This window comes from Giraffa tippelskirchi, chromosome 5, assembly GCF_054371585.1.
Source record: "Giraffa tippelskirchi isolate mGirTip1 chromosome 5, T2T-mGirTip1v1.2.pri, whole genome shotgun sequence".
NCBI classification, from domain to species: domain Eukaryota; kingdom Metazoa; phylum Chordata; class Mammalia; order Artiodactyla; family Giraffidae; genus Giraffa; species Giraffa tippelskirchi.
Window position 1 is genome coordinate 111369773 of NC_137279.1, and position 19993 is coordinate 111389765.

Below are 19993 nucleotides of genomic sequence, written 5' to 3' on the forward strand. Positions count from 1 at the left end.
GCCCAGGTGCGCCGGGGTTGGGCCGGAGTCCGGAAGGTGCGCCGCCCCGCCCCGGGCCGGTTCCCTCGGCCTCCCCCCGCGGGAAAGTGAAAGTGTGGCGCCGGCGGAGGTCGCGCATTGGGGGGCGGGGCCGCCACGGACCTGGGAGCGGGCGCCCGGCACCCGAGGGGCCATGGATGGGCTCGGCCGCCGCCTCCGAGCCAGCCTGAGGCTGAAGCGCGGCCGCTGGGGTTAGTGCCGGGCCGGGGCGCGTCCGGGCGAGGGCGCGGGGACGGCCGGGGAACCGCGGACCAGGACGGGAGGCGACGGGGACGGGGGGCCAGGGCAGGGGTTGCAGAGGGTCGCGATCGATCGGGGAGCAGTCTGGGGGGCACTTCGGGGGCTTGGACAGGGGTCAGGCGAGCTAGAGAGAAAGGGCGCAGGTAGAGGTGGAAACGGACGGATGGGGAAGGAAGGGGTAGGAGGTCAGAGGAGAAGCCACGCCAGCGGGGGTGAAGCGGAGGCTGTCAGCCAAAGGAAACCGCTGTGGGGCCCCGGGGCCACGTGTCCTTCCAGCCAGGAAGCTGGTGGGGCAACCGCAGGGTGCCTGCAGCGCCGGGGCCGCGGCGCCCTCACGGGAGACCCTGCCTCTGCCCCCAGCCGCCCACCGCCTCGCCCCGCCCCTCCCCACCCCTGGACTCCCCTCGTGGGAGCCCGCGATTCTGCCCGGCGCAGAGCCGCGGGCTACAAAACCGCTCTTCCCTGCTACGTCATCCCTACCCGCCCCCACCTGCACCCAAGGGCGACGAGGAGACCTGGAGAGTGTGGCCTCGAGCAGAGCCGGGGTAGAGCCTGCTCAGCTGCTTCCATAGAGCCTGGGAACCTGACAAGTCAAACCTCACTTATCCCTGATCCCCCATTAGAGAAGCGAGAAGGACTCCTCCCGTCTAGGGTTTTAGGGATTAAATTGGAAGTCAATATTCGTTTCCTTTCTTCTCAGCTGGACCGCTGGGTTTTGGAAGGAAGAGAATCCAGAATTCATTTTCTTTTTTTATTCATTCAGCAAACTTTTTTTGCTGCTTACCACTAGCCAGTCCTATGCCTCAGCAGCCACAACTCTTACTCTGTCCAGAGGTCCCACCTTTTGAGAAGCAGAGAACCAATGGAAAAGTAGGGGTCATTCCCAGACAGCCCACCCCTTTTAACATTTGCAGTGAAAAGAGTGAGTGAGATCTCCTTCTATTACAAGCCCCAGAGCTGGGGAGACCTGGAGGGGGAATCAGTGCTCCTTCTGCCGTTACCCCTGCCACCACCCCCAGCCCTGGCAGTTCTCCCTGAACACAGGTTTCCATTACCTGGTCATTCCACCTGTGCTGAGGCAGAGAGGTCAGAGACCGAGCCCTGGGTGTGAGTGGTGGCAGGAGCAGAGGCAAGGTGGGGCTGGTGGCCTCTCTTCTCTACAGAACACTGTCTTGGTGTCTCCTTGGTCTCTCTGAATCCTCAGAAGCCTGTGTGAATGGAAGGGTCGAGAGAGACCTGTGTGAATGGCTGCTTCTGCAACCCAGAGGAAACACTCCAGTTGTTTCCAGAGCAAGGCTGATAACTGTGACTGGAGGAGCTTCCTGGACAGTGAGGAACTGTAAGATACACAGCCAGTATTACCTGTCCTGAGGTCTGGCATGCAGCCTGCAGGAGAGTGTGCTCTTTTCATCTTCTGTACTATTGTCCACCTTCCCTGGAGTTTCCCCTCCCTCTTTTGCCCTTTTGGTTCCAAGGCAAACTGTGTTGGTAGGAGGATGTGCGTATGTGTGTGTGTGTGTGCGCACACACAGGTGCAAGTGTAAATCATCCTTGTGGGGAGGAGTGGTCCTGGGTTGAGAGTGGCTGAGCTAGAAGAGGAAGCTTTCAAGACCGAGGTCCCAGAAAGTCTCCTCATCTGTATTCCAGCTGGTTCTGGGACTTTTCCTCAGAGGGCTGTGGGAGGGGCTTCCTGGTGGAGGAACAAGTGTAACCAGACTTCTGACTTCTCTAGAAAGGGTGGCTCCCTCCTCTACTTAAAATTCAGAATAATAATTCCTTTCCAGGGCACTGGGGATTAAACGAGATTGTTGTTGTTCAGTGAGAAGCCCTTAAATGAGATGTCCCATTATAAACCTGTGTTTGATGGACCTTTTCTCTTCTGTTGTTAACTCCCTTTGAAAGGGAGAAGGAAGCAGTCTTTTTTTTTCTGGATTTCTTGGTCTGCAGCCCAAAAGTCCTTCTGTTTGAGTTTGTGAGATTTGCTGTTCTCTTGGCTTTTCCGATAAAGCAGGAAGAAATGGGCTGAAAATGCAACCCAAACGATTTAGGGAAAGAAATCATTTCCTTAGGTTCCAGAACGATCAGTGAAAAGATTTTGCTTCCCAAGGTCTTTTGCAAACAGGAGGCATCCCACATCTGTGAGATGTTTGGTGTGTACTGCATCCAGAAGGTAGGAGCATGAACATGAAACTCTCATAAGTCCCACCCCCAAGAGATTCTGTTGTATTCCCCAAGTAGTCCCTGAAATACTCTGTGCCTTAGTTTCCCCATCTGATCAGGAGATGCCTGTTTCTCAGATTGGTGATGAGTATTATGCAACCTGCCTGTGCATATTGCAAGTAATGTGTGGTGACAGATCTGAGTGTTCCGGGTCACTGTTCTCATCATTGCAGTGACTGTAACATTCTTATTTACTGTGACTGTCGTTCTCCCCAGGAGTCATGGCTGGGCCACTGAACACTGGATTTTACTAGTCCACAGAAGTCAGGTCTGGAGCTATTAAGAGCAAGCAGCTGTCTCCCTTATTTCAGCACCCCACTTTTCTCCCAGAAGGCTATTGATTCTATGCAGGAGTGGCAGACACTGGCATCAAACCCCTTTGCTCCCAGGCTCCTCTTAGGGACAGCATCTTGGCAAAAGTCCTTCTCTCTTACTATGTACATTTACACACTCAAGGGTTGATGTGAGAATCCCAGGTGATGGATTGCTATTCTGTCTCTCTTCCTCAGCCTCCAGACATAGCATCACTGGAGCCCCAGGGGCCAGCTGTTCCACTTTTAGCTTGTGTAGAACTGTTGTCCTGGACCATCTGGGATAAAAGACTGAGCAGGAGTAAGGATGGGGTGGACAGCACTCAGATGCTTTCCATTCCACCGAGTGCCCCTCAGGCTGCCGATGCAACCAGTCCCCTCCTGGGCCAGGGAGAGTGTTCTAAGTCAGTGCTTCCTATCTAGGGGAAGGGTTCTCTGCTGGATCCCTGGCACAGGTCTCAGTGAGACAAGTCTGCCTTTGGACATATGGCAGGGGGTGAGAGATGCACCATGGAAGATCCTGCTGAGATATCAGGAACTCTCCAGCCCAGAGATGGACTTTGTTCTCTATTTCCCCACCAGGAGAGGAGACTTTTAGGTTTGTGCTGATATCCAGGAATTGCTCTTGCTTGAACAGTTTCTCCACCTAGATAATGGATGGGGGCAAGTCTATTGATGTTAATCAGGGGAGGCCGTGGCAACCTTGCTGTGAAGAGTCTTTGTTCCATGCTCTTGCTTGCAGTCTTGAAGTCCTAGATGTCCCAGGGTGCAGCAGGGGGCAGTGCAGAGGTTAAGAAGTGAAAGATCAGGGATCAGTTATGGAGATTTATGATCCTGGTCCTAGGGCTGGTGAGGTCCAGTGCTCACAGTCTGATGTTATCAGGCATTCTTCTTTGTCCGGAGGTTGTACATAAATCCATTGCACAACCTTCAGCCCGGAATTAAAAGCCCTTACCCCAGAAGCAGCTGGGCTCTGGGGGTGTTTGCCTATGACCTTTTCTCTCACCACACCCTGGGGCTCTTGGGAGGAGCTGAGGTCTGAGCTGCAGTGCCAGGATGCTGCCTCTGTCAGTGCAGGCGTTCTGCTGCCTTCCTGGGTCCCGCCGCAGTCTTCTTGCTCAACCGTTGGGTGCACAGGATGGAAACAATTCTCCCCTATTTGGAAGACAGCACGTGGCTTGGCTGCATAGAGTCGTTGCTGGAGACTGAAACGGCAGGCGGTTTCTCAGGCTTTCTCTAGCTGGTCTGTATTGGAGGAAAGGAGGCACTCCATGCCTGACAGGCCCAAGAAGATGGAAAGACAAGCCGGAGGAGGTATCCTCAGTCGCTTCCGCAAACGACTGCCTCTACACCGAGCAGGTCTGGGCTAGATTACCCACTTCCTTTTTTTCCAGGACGGCCCTCTTCTTTGGGGCTGTTTCTTCCCTTGAAATACTTCTTTTTCTTCTTCCTTTTATATCTCATCTTCCACGCGGTTCTACCATGTGACCGAGCTGGGAGGTTTCCCCTGTTGGTTTTTAGAGCTGGTCATGCCCTCTGTGGGGGTTGGTGTGGTCACAGCCACATGGCCCTTGGCCTGTTCTGATTTCTTGAGTCCAGGTTGACTTGGGGGGTGTATTGCTTCAGGTAGGCAGAAGAATCTCTACTACCCTGGGGCTGTGGGCCTCCCAGGTGGCCTCCCCGGTACGTTTCCTTGGCTTCTGAATCAGTGGTTTCTTTCCTTGTCTTGACTCCTGGTGATTCCAAATGTCGCAGGAAGGCACAGAAACTGCCCAGTTGGCTCTGAGCCCGTGCTGGGATGTGAGGCGCTGGGCCGGCTCTAGGGACTTCGGCATGGGCATGGCTGCCTGGATGTGTGGAAGTTGCCAGAACCCCACAGCCTCCACTGGGAACCCGGATCAGTGAGATACCCATGGGCCCTGCTGTCTTGATTTCAGGACCTCCCCAGGACAATCTGGGAGAAGTAGTGAAGGAACCAGAAAGAGCCCTGGAGCACTGTCTACCCAGCTTTGCTGGAGGGCAGCACTTCTTTGAATACCTCCTCGTGGTTTCTCTCAAAAAAAAGCACTCAGGGGAAGATTATGAGCCCACGATCATCTACCAGTTTCCCAAGGTAAGGATTGAAGGAAGGGGCAAGGGGGGCCGAGGGTTCAGATGTTTGAGGGGCAATGGGGAGAGGTGTGCCCTCTGCCTCCCCCACCCACCCTGCCCGGGCTCCGCTGGAGCTGCCCTGAACTCACTGCTCCCATTTCCTTCAGACCCAGCCCTGTTTTCTGTTATCATACACAGAATCTAGGTCTGACCTCTTTGTGGGGAACAGACCTAGGCTCCCTAGCCAGGAAACTAGGTTAGTTCTTCTGCCTTTGAGGCAACCTTCTAGTACTTCCCAATTCCATCCTCAGCCACCCTTCTCTGTTGAGAAGCTTACCTTCTGGCAGAGGTCCTTGCAGGAATCCCCTCCCTGGGGTGGGTGGGAGGGGAAGGGAAGGGCAGGCAAACAACTGATGGCTCCAGCCCAAGCATCAGGCTCCTTCTTGTCTGGTCCTGTGGCGGGTGAAGGGGTGGGGTCAGGGCACCCTTCTCATTAACCCTGACGGTGAGGCGACTGGGCTGGCCGCTTCTCTTCTCAGATGTGGTATCTCTCTGATGAGGTCCCTCCAGGAAGCTGGGCGGTCTCTGGGCCTTTCTGTATTTAGCGTGGTCCTGGCCCCCTTCTTGACCATAAACACCATTAAGGATACTGAAGTCTAACTCAGGTTCATATAGACTTGGCCCAGGAGTGGCTGTTTCAGCCGTGGGATTGTTCCAGCCTGACCCAGAATGCAGTCTGCGAGCAGTGATGGGGACAGAGGCAAGCTTTAAGTTCCACACCTGTGGAAAAGCTTATTCTCAGGCTGCTTAGGAGCCTCCAAAGAAGTTTGCCAGACCCCAAGCCCTCTCCACCTGCTCCTACCTCCACACCACCTGTCTCTTTTCCTATTCCTCATAGCGAGAGAACTTGCTTCGGGGTCAACAAGAGGAGGAGGAGCGGCTGCTTGGAGCCATCCCCTTGTTTTGCTTCCCAGATGGGAACGAGCGGGCCCCACTCACTGAGTGTCCCAGGTAATGGCTTGGCTCTGGGACAGGGGCCTGAGATTGGAGGAGAAGGGAACGGTGTGAACCACGTGATTCCTGTGCCCACTTCATCTCGATTTCTCACCAGCTTCCTTCCTGTTGGGGAGGGAGGGACTGGAATTGATTCGTTTTTGAATATCTTGCCTGGAGTCTCTCGAGGCAAGAGATGTTAACTAAGCAGGCTAACCAGTCCCTTCTGTCCAGAGAAGGGTGAGGTTCTCCTTCCTGTCCTAGGAGTGATTTTCACTGTGTTTTGACTGCCTCAGGCAGAAGATGGACACCAAAGAAGTCCTTTGGCCACTAATGAGATCCTTACATGGCAAAGCCCTTTACATCATGAGTCTTGGAATGTGACTGCCTGAGCTCAAATTTTGGCTTTACCACTATGAGTTGAGTGACCTTGGATAAGAAATACTCTCTCAGAGTCTCAGTTTCTTTATCTTTAAAGTAGGGTTAGTAATTGAACCTTCCTCAAAAAGTTGTTTTGGGAATTAAATGAGATGATGCATTTAGAGCTTGACACCAGTAAGCACTTTTTACTTAAACCGACTGGTATTATGATTACTCTCAGGATCAATCAGCAGCTCCCTTGGCCCTCCTCTCCCCGCTCAGCCCCCCTGATGCCGACCACCTTCCTGCTTTAGAACCTAGTGCAAACCAGGTCCTTGTTTGCTCTTCCTCAGGGAGACCTTCTCGTTCGTTCTGACCAATGTGGACGGGAGCAGGAAGATTGGATACTGCAGGCGCCTCTTGGTCTGTGCAGCTCAGAACTGCCCCCTCCTCTCTGCATCCTCTTCTGCCCCACAGCTGGGTTTGCTCCAGCCTCAGTTGCAAAAGCCAAGGCTCCTTGGCAGGGGTGGTTGTAAAGAGAGAGCACAGCCCAGCACCTGCTGCCATTGCAACCTCACAAGAACAGAGATACACGCCTCTCCTCACCTACCCAGAGCACCTTTGCTGCTGGGGTTGGGTCTTTACTCTTCCCAGCTTTCAACTGTTCCCTTGTGTGGGAGGCTTCATTCTAATCTACTCTCCACCATCTCTATCTAGGCCTTGTTGCCTTGGCCCCTGGGCCCTCCCAGAGCCCAGCTTGGGATTGGGACCCTGAGGTTCAATCCTTGGGTTTCCCCAAGTCACTTTTACAGCACACCCTCCTTAGCTGTTTCTTGTCTCTACAACACACTTGCTCCCTCCTTGTCAACCCCTGAGGGTATTGGCGCTAACAGAGGCAGTGCTTGCCCCTGAGCCAACCAGCCCCCTCAGGGCCATGGTCTTTTGGTTTCTGTGACTGCTCTGGCCTTCCCAGCTGCCTGTCCCAGGAGTGGGATCCCCCAGCGCCAGCCCCAGCCCTATGCCCCATCAACCCCAGTTGGGCAGAGGTCCTGGAGAGGCTGCGACGCTGAAGGAGCCTGTCTGTCCCTCCCCAGCCTGCCGGCCGTGGTCCTCGCCTCCCAAGGGTGTACTGCATCATCAGCTGCATTGGCTGCTTTGGCTTGTTCTCCAAGGTAGGTGTGGAACAGGATTCCTCCAGTCCTGTCAGGCCTGTTTGGCCTCCAGCTCTGCCCTGGCTGCCTGCCCTGCCTGGACTCCTGGCGCTCCTCCCCGACAGTCGGGGTCAGGCGAGGCACTCTGGAGACACTCAGGCAGAGAGGGGCTTGGGCTTCACCTGGCTTTAGAGAAAAGTAGGAACTGAACCTAGTAGACTGTCTCCCCTGCAGAGAGTTCACTGCCCCCAAGTCTAGTCAAGGTAAGAAAGCAGCTGAAGTAGGACATGAGAAGAGCTTCAGGTTAGAAATTGGGAGTTTCAGCTTCCTCGTCTGTCAAATGCATGTAATGATGCCTCATCTTTCTGTCTCACGGGTTGATGTGAGGTGCAGATGACATGATATATGGAGAAGACAGAATACTAAACAAATATAAAGGCAGTTATACAACAGGGCTTGGGGTACTCCCTCTGATTCCTTCCAGGATAGAGGGGAAGTTGAGGTCTTCTTGTGTCAGTACACCTGAGCCGGGGTTAGAAAGGAGTCCTTCAGGATGGATGGGGCATGTCTTTTTCTTCTTCTTTGTTGTTGTTTTAGTCACTAAGTTGTGTCCAACTCTCTTGTAACCCCATGGACTGTAGCCCTCCTGGCTCTTCTGTCCATGGGACTTTCCAGGCAAGAATCCTGAGCGGGTTGTCATTCCTTCTTCAGGGGATCTTCCTGACCCAGAGATCGAACTCACATCTTCTGCATTGGCAGGTGGATTCTTTACAACTGAGTGACCAGGGAAGCCCATGGGGCATATCTTAGTAGCCAGGAAAGGGCATCAGTGTGCTTTGCCCCAGACAGACCCCTTGGGGGATGAAGGCAATAAACTCCATCAGCCTTTGCTTGGGCGGATGGTTCATCTGTGTAGGGTTCTGCAGATGGAGGCCATCCCTGGCCCTGGGGAGTCTCCAGTGGAAGTTGGAGGCCAGAGTGGCACCCAAAAGGCCCAGTTTCTAGGCCCCAGCTAGCACAAATGAACATGGTACCATCATGAATGAGTAGTTTACTCTAGGATGACTTCCTGGAGAAGGTAGTTTAGGTTGATGTTAGAAGAAGGGAGGAATATGAATTGGTAGAGAGAGGATGAAAAGAAGAACGCTAGGAAAAACATCAGGTCTTGTGCAGGAGATAAACAGCAGACTGGCTTCTGCCAAGAGGAAAGAATCCAGTTAAGGATTGGCTGGAGCAACCTTACATATATGATCTTGGCTGGCCGCCTGGGAGCATCCCTCGAGTCATGTCTCCTGTGGTTCTTTTTCATACAGATCCTGGATGAAGTGGAAAAGAGGCATCAGATCTCCATGGCCATCATCTACCCATTCATGCAGGGCCTCCGAGAGGCAGCCTTCCCCGCTCCTGGGAAGACTGTCACCCTCAAGAGCTTCATCCCTGACTCAGGCACTGAGGTGGGTGAGCAAAATGGGGGAGACCCTCCCTGGGTGGAGGGGGCGGGTTCCAGCAGCACCTCCCATAACAGTGTGCCCATTTACCAGGTTAACATTCCAAGAAACTGAGCTAGGCAGGGACTGGCACTTGGCTAAAATTATTGGCAGAACTTAAAGTCAAACCCCAGTTCTCTGATTTCCTCAACCTGATGTTCACAAAGACCTAGTTACTGTTCAAATAACCAAGATCTTTTTTTTTATAGTAGACTATGTAAGTGGAGGCTCCCAGTACTAGAATGGCCTTTGCCTCCAGTTCCCAAACTTCCGCTCTTCACCATTACCTCCCTTATCTCCCTGTGTCTGTCCTTTATCTCTACCTATGGCTTCCACCTGTCTTTTTCTTATCACTCATCCCCACCCCTGAGTCCCCACCCATTCGATACTGGGGATGCTATTGCTTTAAGACACTAAACAGACAAAGCAGCAAGTAGAAAATTGTTTTAAGAATCCCAGTCTTGACCCCTGGTATTCTGGATATTCTGTGTGTCCCTCTGAACTTTGGCTTTCCCATATCAGAATAAAGGGAGGTTTAGGCATCTTCACTTACTCAAAAAATAAGTGTGGAAGGCTTGCTATGCCCCAAGTTGTACTATTTTCTGGCTCGTTGTTTTTGTTCAGTCACTAAGTCATGTCCAACTCTTTGTGAGCCCATGGATTGCAGCATGCCAGACTTCCCTGTCCTTCACTATCTCCCTGAGTTTGCTCAAAGTCATGTCCCTTGAGTCGGTGATGCCATCCAACCATCTCATCCTCTGTCACCCACTTCTCCTCCTGCCCTCAATCTTTCCCAGCATCGGGGTCTTTTCCAGTGAGTTAGCTGTTCCCATCCGGTGGCCAAAGTATTGGAGTTTCAGCTTCAGCATCAGTCCTTCCAATGGATATTCAGGACTGATTTCTTTTAGGATTGGCTGGTTTGATCTCTTTGCTGTCCAAGGGACTCTCAAGAGTCTTCTCCAACACCATAGTTAGAAAGCATCGATTGTTTGGTGCTCAGCCTTCTTTATGGTCCAACTCTCACATCCATACATGGCTACTAGCTTTGACTATACAGACCTTTGTCAGCAAAGTGATGTCTTTGCTTTTTAATACACTGTCTAGGTTTGTCATTGGAGAAGGCAATGGCACCCCACTCCAGTACTCTTGCCTGGAAAATCCCATGGCTGGAGGAGCCTGGTAGGCTGCAGTCCATGGGGTCGCTAGGAGTTGGACACGACTGAGCGACTTCACTTTTACTTTTCACTTTCGTGCACTGGAGAAGGAAATGGCAACCCACTCCAGTGTTCTTGCCTGGAGAATCCCAGGGACGGGGGAGCCTGGTGGGCTGCCGTCTCTGGGGTTGCACAGAGTCAGACACGACTGAAGCGACTTAGCAGCAGCAGCAGCAGCAGGTTTGTCATAGCTTTCCTTCCAAGGAGTAAGTGTCTTTTAATTTCATGGCTGCAGTTACTGTCCACAGTGGTTTTGAAGCCCAAGAAAATAAAATCTATCACTGTTTCCATTTTTTCCCCCTCTATGTGCCATGAAGTGATGGGACCGGGTGCCATGATCTCAGTTTTTCAAAAACTGTTGAGTTTTGAGCCAACTGTTTTCTGGCTACAAAATGGTAAATAAAATGAATGTGGTCCTTGACCTCATGGAGCTAAAAGTCTAGTGGGGGAGACAGACTTAAACACACAAATAAATAAGATCGTTGAAAATTATACTGATGGAAGGAAAAGAAAACAGGATACTACATGAGAAAATGATGAGAAACGTGTGTTGCATTAGGTGGCCAAGGCAGGCTTCTGAGATATAAAGGAGGATAAGAATGAAGACAGAAAATATTGTAAGTCAACTACACTTCAGTGAAAAGCCAGTTAATTAATTAAAAAAAAAAAAAAGAGAATGAGGGACTTCCCTGGTGGTCCAGTGGCTAAAACACCATGCTCCCAATGCAGGGGGCCCAGGTACATTCCCTGGTTGGGGAACTAGATTCCACATGCTGCAACTTAAACTCAGTGCAGCCAAATAAATAAATAAAACAAAATAAATAGTTTTTTAAATGAAAGGCATCCTAGGGGAGGGAAGTACCTCAGGCAGGAAAGACGGAAGGCATGCTGAAGGAACAGAAGGGAATTGATGTGGGGAAGCAAGGTGGTGGAGGTGGTGAGGGAGGCAGGGTGCTGTGAGCCACACCGAGGTTTACAGCAACATTACCCTCAGAGCAGAGGGAAACCATGGGTGGATTTTTAGTAGTGGGGAGGTAGGATCAGATGTACTCTTTTGGGGAGGATAGGGTAGAGGTAGGTAGAGACCCAGCTCTCTGGGGCTTGTGTGGTATTTCGGTGTGGTGACCCCTTTCTCTCTGTTTCCCAACAGTTCATTTCCTTGACGCGGCCCCTGGACTCCCACCTAGAGCACGTGGATTTTAGTTCTCTCATGCGTTGCCTCAGTTTTGAGCAGATTCTTCAGATCTTTGCCTCTGCAGTGCTGGAAAGAAGAATCATCTTCTTGGCAGAAGGTCTCAGGTTAGTCCAGTCACTGAGCAGGTCACCTGAACTGACTGGCATCCCTGGGCTCCAGGGGACAGACGGGACGGTGCTCCAAGGAGCTCAGGCTGTAGGACCTGTGTGCTCACCTTTCCTCCACACTGTCTTAATCTGCACTAAAGCCTAGAAAATAGCTGCTGTAATAGCTGTTGTAATTTCCTGTTCCTGCCTCCAAACTTGATCGCCGCCTAAGCCTGAAGGAGGTTTGTGATTTAGTTCTGAGAAGGGCATGAAGCATTCTTGTAACAGCCTAGGAGAAAACCAGTTAGGGTGGATGCAGAGAGGATTCTGCTCCTGAAAGGTTGAGGGAGGACAGGGCAGGAAGATGTATGTATAATGGTATGGAGGTCAAACCCATTATCCTAGTGGCAAACACACCTCATTTGTCCATTTATTTACTCATTCATCAAACACTTATTCCGTGTCAGCTGTTAACCAGATGCCAAGCATCAGGGAGATACAGGCAAACAAAAGATGGTCCTAGACCTAAAGGGGATATAGACTTACTCCTGACTGAAAGGAAGCATAGGTGTTGAAATCAGCAGAACAACTCAAGTTCTTTTCTTCTACCTTTAGCAACATGGTGTTCCTTGGGTTAGTTTCTTAACTTCTTTTATTTTTCTATTTTTTTGGATGCATGGGCATGTGGGATCTTTAGTTCCCTGACCAGGGATCGAACCTGTACCCTTTGCATTGGAAGTGCAGAGTCTTAACCACTGAATCACCAGGGAAGTCCCTAGTTTCTTAACTTTTTGAATTCATGATCTCCTTATCTGTGATTGGACAGATCGACTGTACCTACCTCATAAGGGCGTAGCAAGGATTAAATGAAGTAATTCACTTTAGGTACCTAGCACCCTGCCAGGCCCACACTGGTAAGTGCCAGTTGTTTTTCTTAATAATAATTTCATAGTTGAGTATATCCATGTATAGTGTATAGTTGAAGCAGAATACTATCATATCTTGGTCTCTGCCTCTTAGAGGCTTCAAATCTGGTGAAGACATGGGGAGATACGTGACAGATGGAAACAGGAGAAAAATTTTAAAACAGTAGAAGGTTGACTCATTTATGTCTCGGGATGGAGAAAGCTGCTTATGTTGAGCTGACAATCCTGGTTTTATCTTTTAGGAAAGAAGAAGGAAAGGACTTTAGGGACCCAAATGTTAGCCCAGAGGGTCAGGTGAATGTCATGGGTTTTAAAGGAAAGGAAGTTTGGGCAGGCAGTGGGACCTGTGGGTTGAAAATTCTGTAAAAATCAGTGATAACCAAAAAGGCACCGTGTGTGCATGCAAAGTTGCTTCAGTCATGTCCAACTCTTTGCAACCCTATGGACTGTAACCTGCCAGGCTCGTCTGTCCATGGGCTTCTCCAGGCAAGAACACTGGAGCTGGTAGCCAGGCCCTCCTCCAGAGGATCTTCACAACCCAGGGATAGAACCCGCATCTCTTGTCTCCTTCATTGGCAGGTGGGTTCTTTACCACTAGAGCCACCTGGGAAGCCCCAGAAGGCACTAGTTGTGGGCTAATCCTTGTGGAAAGCGGTGTAAATCTCTTGCTTTAGAAATAGCTTTTCCACTCGTGGCCCTGTAGGGCAGGGATCCCCAACCCCCAGGCACCAGTCCATGGCCTGGTAGGAACTGGGCCGCACAACAAGAGGTGAGCAGCGGAGTAAAGCTTCATCTATTTACAGCCACTCCCCATCACTCCCATTACTACCTCCTGTCAGAGCAGCGGCGGCATTAGATTCTCATAGGAGCACAAACCCTACTGTGAACTGTGCATGCGAGGGATCTAGGTTGCACGCTCCTCATGAGAATTTAATGCCTGATGATCTGAGGTGGAACTGAGGCAGTGATGCTAGTGCTGGGGACTGGGTGCAAATACAGATTATCATTAGCACAATAAATGTAATGTGCCTGGATCACCTTGAAACCATCCCACCCCTCCCCCCCAACCCCAGCCCTCGGTCCATGGGAAAAATGTCTTCCATGAAACTGGTTACTGGTACCAAAAAGTTTGGGGACTGCTGCTGTAGGGCATTGAGAAGTTTCTGTTGTGGCTAGAGCTAGGATTCTGGCTTTTGCCCCCTAGGATCAATGTTTAGAAAGTGAAGGGGACTCCAGGTGTCAGCTGGCCTGGACAGGGGCAAAGGTGGCAGGACTCACCTCTCAGGCGTTAACTTTCTTTAGGGAAACCCCACCACTCCCACTTCCTTCCTACACTGAGTATTTCAGATCTCTACCGCTCAGCCAGGAAAGGGACTTCCAGTCAGCCTAAGCCTTGGCTAGACTCTCAGAGACTTGATCTTTCTAACTCAGGAAGTGCTAGCTTGATACCAAGAATTGAAACAAGGTTTCCGCATCTGTGTTTTTATTGGCCTTGGCTTTAGGGCAGTTTGGAGAAAGGAAGGGAACCGAAAGCTAGTGGAGAATAGAGAAGACAGGGAGGGTGTGTGCGTTGGAGGGGTAGAGGGGTGGGGGGCATGAGGGGACTTGGGTCTGAGTTGTGACTTAGGCAGTAATTACACAGGGAATGCTTCCTTGGAAAGGGTGGAGGAGTCATCTCGGGGGGACTTTCCGGGTGGGAATTGCTGGTCAGAGGTTCCTGGAATCCAGGAATTTCCCAAGCAAGCTCAGGCACCAACCTGATAAGTTTAAATAACTACGAGTGGTCAGAGGGAGCCGTGAGAGTTAAAGCCTGGGGATGAGAGATAAGGAGGAAATAGACTTGACCTCTCTACTGCACCCCAGTGTTTACATGTTTGTCTCCTTAACTACACTAAGTGGCTTAAAAGCAGGGCCAGTCTTTTGCTTCCTGGTATCCACCTGGTTCACCCTAGCACAGTGGTGAACACAGAGAAGGGACTCCATCAGTGATCAGTGACCTCATAGAGAGAAGACATTTCTTCTTCCTCCTCCTCTCTTTAAAGACACTCCCTCCACCCCCACCCCCAGTGGAAAAGAAGAATCACACAGAGGCCCCATACTTGACGAGAGGAGCCTCAGCCTCTTGTGAGGCTGGTTTCTGCTGGGTCTACTCCTCCCCTCCCAGCTTCAGGTAGCCACAAGCTCTGTGACCGGCATGGCTCCCAGAATGGATATGGCTCCAGCACAGCCAGCATGAGCAGCCGCTGTCAGTGGCGGGCGGTGGGGAGGTGGCGTGGGGGTGGGGGCCTGGGCAGGCCCCTCTGACTCTCACTCTCTGTGCCCTGTCCCCAGCACCCTGTCTCAGTGCATCCACGCTACTGCCGCGCTGCTCTACCCCTTCAGCTGGGCCCACACCTACATCCCCGTGGTCCCCGAGAGCCTGCTGGGAACTGTCTGCTGCCCCACTCCCTTCATGGTTGGAGTCCAAATGCGCTTCCGGCAGGAGGTTTTGGACAGCCCCATGGAAGAGGTACGAAGCAGCAAGAAGGGGGCTTGATTTGGAGCCAGGCAGACCTGGATCCGGATCCCACCTCTGCAGCTAACAGCTGTGTGATTTTGTGGCAAGTTGCTTAACCTCTTTAAGCCTCAGCTTCCTCATCTGTAAAACTGGAATGGCAGTGTTTAGACCCTAAAGGATCCTAGGGGAAAAAAATCAGCATAAAGCACCTAGCCTGGTGCTTAACATATAGCTGATACTCAGTGTCTGCTCCATTCTCTGAATGATTTCCCTTTGGACTTAAGGGGCAGCATATGGCTTATTTGGGCTTCACTCAACTGTCCTAGGCCAGCTAGTCCTAGTGAGCAGGCCCTGGGTGTCCCATTTTTCTTCTGAATGGACATGCACAGCTGGTCTATATAACACACACCCCACTGGAATTTATTCACATTGCTTGGAAGTGAACTAACAGCCTTCCTGGAAACAATGAGTCTTGAAAATGCAGATATGTTTTTGTAGTAGGGGTCATCCTTCCAATTAGCTCAGAGCTCAGTTGGTTAATGAGGCTATAGGTCCAAATCCTCTTTGATTTTTTCAGCCTCTTGTGTCTTGGCAGTGCCCCCAGATACACCAAAGAGCTCAGTGGTGAGAATGGGTGTTAATAACATAAACCTACCTCCAGTGTTGGAAGAACAACTTCTGCTTTGCTTGAGTTGTCAATAGAAACTTTCAAGAGATAGCTCGCTACTATAATCTCAAGCCGAAAGAGCTACTTAGTTTGGTCTGGCTAACCATCGACTCCCTCCGTGTAGACAGAAAGGAAAGAGGCAGAGCCTCGAAGTAAGCTACTGGAGGCATGCGACCAGCCCTAGTGGGAGGACTTCCTCCATTTACATAAGAAATAACCAAGGTCCAAAGAGCTCAGTCCACTTATTGAGGCCGCACAGGCAATCCCGGAATCCAGCAGAGATAGAAGCAAAGCACCTCTTCCGCAGAGTGCTGCTGGGAAGTAAAGAAGCAGGCTGTTTCCCTTCCTTGCCTTCCCCAGCCGGCCCTGCCCTCCTCAGAACTGCTGAGTACACATGCCCTTTGAGCCAGCCTCTGCCTTGTGACTAACTGGGACAGAGTATAAGCCCCACGTTTAGTAATACGACTCAATAAGTGTCCCAATCCCAGAAGTTATGAAACTTCCTGATGCTGCAGTGCCATCTTCTTGGACGCTGTAATTCCTCCCCCAGTGGCCTGGCGGGAAGACACCCCAAGGCTAGTCAGACTCCAGCTCGTGCTGTCCAAGAGCCCCAGCTGATGAAATGGGCAGGGGATAGGGATGGGAGAGGGCTAGGGGTCAGGGAGAGAGATAGGCCCTTTTTTAGAAGGGCTCCTTGGACAGACAGTAACATACTCAAGTACTGGAAAGATTTCTGGGAACAACTTCAGAAAGAAATTCTTTACACATGCTCTTACCTCCCAGCCCACAAAGTGAACAGCCTGCCCTAAATGAAGGCATCTGAGCCTATGTATACAAGTGGTTTCACGCCTGAACTAGTTCAACTTTTCTCCCCTGATGATGGATAATTACAGTGCCTACTCTGTCTTTTGGCACACATTCCTATTTCTCCTTTCTTTTTATTTGGGAGAAGGGTGCATAGAGGGATCAGTCACCCTCTTGTTGAGACCAAGGTCACAAACTGAAAAGACGGACCCAGCAGGCATTTAAATGGCCAACACAGGCTTTGGGGGATTATGATAAAGGAGGCAGCTGTAACGCAGTTCCCTCTGAATGTGGATCAGTGTTAGAGCTCCTGACTTTTCCAGAAAAGCCCTAGATCCAAATTCTGTGTGAAATTTTTTAATTTAAATGTTGAAAACTAATTCAATGATTTGAAAATTCTCTGAGTCTCAAAGAAACAGGTCTGTAGGTTGTAATCTAACCAGCAGGATGTGTAGTGGTCATCTCCAGTCTAAACTGAAGGCCCCTTAGGCAGTGATGGAGCTGATACTAGAACTCAGGTCCCTCAAGTTCCAGCCCTGTGCTTGTCCTACTTGCACCCTACAAACACGTGATTACTGCCTTTCTTTCCCTCCTCCTGTTGACCGCAGGCTTATTTTCTCCTCTCGCTATTCCCCGCTGGAAGGTCCAAAGCTCTTATGGGAGTTTTAATAATTTTTATTTATTTATTTTTGGCTGTGCTGGGTCTTCGTTCCTGTGTGGGCTTTTCTCTTGTGGTTGCAGAGAGAGGGGGGCTACTCCCTAGCTTCGGTGCATGGGTTTCTCTTTGTGGCAGCTTCTCTTGTTGCAGAGCACAGACTCTAGGGCATGCAGGCTTCGGTAGTTACAACACCTGGGTTCAGTAGTTGTGGCACATGGGCTCAGTTGCTCTGTGGCATGTAGGATCTTTCCTGGATCGTGGATCGAACCTGTGTCTCCTGTGCTGGCAGGCAGATTCTTTACCACTGAGCCACCAGGGAACCGCTGTGGGAGTTTTAAAAATGGAATTCTAGGCAATTGTACATAAAGTTGTCATAAGCATTAAAAAAAAAAAAAATCAAAAGATGCCCATCCCTGTCCTAAAGCTCACCAGAGGGAAGGGAACTGAAGAACTGTAGGAAGAATGATGTACTACCGAGGACAGCACAACCCAGGCTTGGAACTGGTTCTACTCTTTGATAGCAGTATCACCTCAGGCAGTTTAACTGCTTTGGGTGTTTCCTCACCTGCAAAACTGGCACAGTATCTGCCTCTACAGGAGCACTGGGAAGATTAAATGAGATAAGATATGCAAAGCACATGCCATGCACTTAATGCCTCATACATAGAAGTTATTACTATGATCAGTGCTTTTTTATTAAGAGAGTGACTGGTTTCAATTTACCTATATTGTATACTCCATCTTCCTTTGCTCTCTCCCCTATTTCCTGCTTCCTATACCCTCATACCCTTTTCTCAGGAAAGAGTGGGCGGTGAGAAAGGAGTGTATCAGACAGGAAATGAGACCTGAAGATGCTGATTTTGTTGTTACTTGGGCTGAAAGGTACAACAACAGGCAGAAACGGAGAAAGGGGAAGAAACCAAGCTGTCCCATTTTTATTTCAGGTCCTGTTGGTGAATCTTTGTGAAGGAACCTTCTTAATGTCAGTAAGTGTCTGGGTTCAGATCCCTTGCAGACCCACAACCAACTCACTTGCTCTTGGCTCTTCAAAGTTCCACTACTTTAACAAACTTTAAGTATGGTAACAAGACTTCACCTCTTTCAAGGAGACGGTGACTTCACAAGGCAGTTGGTATTAGTGCTTTTAGAGCAAGGACATAGACCAAGTACCAGAGGGACAGAGACTTCCTAGTGTTTAGAGTTGAAGCTTCTGTTGTGTCTCTTGTATGTGGCCAATTATTTGGGGGTGGAATGGGGTGTAGAATTCATGCCTCACATTCTCTTTCAACACTTCACACCTCTTCCCTGACTGCTTGACCTCTGAGCTGACTCTGTCCTCTCCTAGGTTGGTGATGAAAAAGACATCCTACCACCCAAGCTTCAGGATGACGTCTTAGAATCTCTTGGTCAGGGCATCAAGGAGTTACAGAGTAAGTCCCAGGTCCCTCTTATTCTGGCTTTCTCCAAAGAGTTTAAGGGCATGATTCCCAACAATTCCCTTCTAGAACTAAAAGGAATTCACTCCGCAGTCCTGGGCTAGTCCCAGAGGCCTTGATCCTAAAGGGCAAGTATGAGATTTTATTCTTCCTAAGTAATGGTGAACCCATCTCCAGTCTCACATTTTCAGCAACCAGTAATTACGAACCCTGCCTCACCCCACCCCTTGCCCAAGAGCTTTCAGCCTGCATTGGAAGCCACTTGGAGGTACGGGTGGGTAGTTTTCATCCTTCTGCTACCCCTGAGATGGTCTCTTTATATCCCTTGCAGCTTCTGAACAGATCAATGAGCATGTTTCAAGGCCTTTTGTGCAGTTCTTTGTCAAGACTGTGGGCCACTATGCTTCCTACATCAAGCGGGAGGCGAATGGGCAAGGCCGCTTCCAAGAACGGGCCTTCTATAAGGCTCTGACCTCCAAGGCCAACCGCCGGTTTGTGAAGAAATTTGTGAAGACACAACTCTTCTCTCTTTTCATCCAGGAAGCCGAAAAGAGCAAGAACCCTCCTGCAGGTACGCAGTAAAAGCTATCAACCCAAGCCCAGAGGGTCACTGCCTCCAAGTCAGGTGTGGTCCTAGGAAGGGAGGGAAGAGCACTTCTAAGAGAGGTTCACAAAAGCAGCTGTGATCTTATCAAATGAGGTTGGAAAGAAAGATCCTGAAGCCTAAGAAAATACCTCCGAGGCTGATGTTTTGTAGACATTGCTCTGTTCATCAGCCAGTAGGAGGACCTTTGCTTTCTCTTTTAGTCTAGAGCTAATTCCTAATAATTATTCTGTTTTAGGCCCCTTTGGGAGCCTAATCGAATACCTAGATCTACAAAGGCCTAGGATGGCATGGGGATCCTGGCGGGAATGTGGGTATAGTGGGGGAGCATGGGCAGCAGACATTGAGAGTATCTCTGACCCTTGTTCTTGAGCTCATCTTAGTCTGGCCAGATTAGCTGCCTCTAATACCTGTATCTCTAACACCACAGATTATTTCCAAAAGAAAATACTTGAATATGAGCAACAGAAGAAACAAAAGAAACCAAAGGAAAAGACTGTGAAATAAGAGCTGTGGTGAACAGGAGTGACTAGACCTATAGGCCAGTAGTGGACTTTGACCCCTGCCAGCATGGTAGGATGTGAAGCTCTCAGTCAATAGAATCCACAGCCTCCTTCTGAGTCCTGGTAACCAGGTCTTGCTTCAAGTTGGTGTCTTGAGTTTGGGATTCCTGAAATCAGCTTTCTCGAGACTTTGGAAGGCTCTGACCTCTGTGCTCACAGAGCCGGGCACATAGCTGCCTTTTCTGCAGAGGTGACACAGAGCAAGAAACAGTAGTAGAGGTGGTGTAGAGCCCCAGAAGTTTCTGGAACTGCCCTCTCCCAGGAAGCACTATTACAAAATCCTCCACAGAGAAACAAGTTGTCACCCAAATGCTCCGTTTCTTCACATATAAACAGAGGTCTGTGGACATGTGAGGATAAGAATAAAGATGAAAATCTTCTTGCTCTTTACATGTGTATCTCTGGCTTCCACTATGGAGAGATAACCAGCAAAACAAGGCAAGAGATGTGA

The 19993-nt window shown here is 50.2% G+C and overlaps 2 protein-coding genes across 4 annotated transcripts in view; one reads left to right on the forward strand and one right to left on the reverse strand.

Annotated features, from left to right (window-relative positions):
• Positions 1-5350, reverse strand: part of CHI3L2 (chitinase 3 like 2) — a 51272-nt gene extending 45922 nt beyond the window's left edge. The window contains exons 1-2 of the mRNA XM_081492756.1: positions 5239-5350; positions 1335-1487 (exon numbers count right to left, since the gene is read on the reverse strand). The gene's annotated coding sequence lies outside the window, so the exon portion shown is untranslated. The remainder of the gene's footprint in view (positions 1-1334; positions 1488-5238) is intronic.
• DENND2D (DENN domain containing 2D) lies at positions 120-19932 on the forward strand. Of its 3 annotated transcripts, none has more exons than XM_081492747.1 (12): positions 120-230; positions 4748-4923; positions 5800-5912; positions 6608-6677; positions 7349-7426; positions 8719-8859; positions 11257-11405; positions 14645-14822; positions 17884-17925; positions 18285-18369; positions 18707-18946; positions 19410-19932. In XM_081492747.1, the coding sequence occupies exons 1-12, from the start codon at positions 173-175 to the stop codon at positions 19484-19486; spliced, it is 1407 nt and encodes a 468-aa protein (XP_081348873.1). In that variant the 5' UTR covers positions 120-172; the 3' UTR covers positions 19487-19932. The 3 variants fall into 3 exon arrangements, with proteins under 3 accessions (XP_081348873.1, XP_081348872.1, XP_081348874.1); XM_081492746.1 differs by lacking the exon at positions 120-230 and adding an exon at positions 3916-4169; XM_081492748.1 differs by lacking the exon at positions 120-230 and adding an exon at positions 3916-4124.
• The last annotated feature ends 61 nt before the right edge of the window (positions 19933-19993 follow it).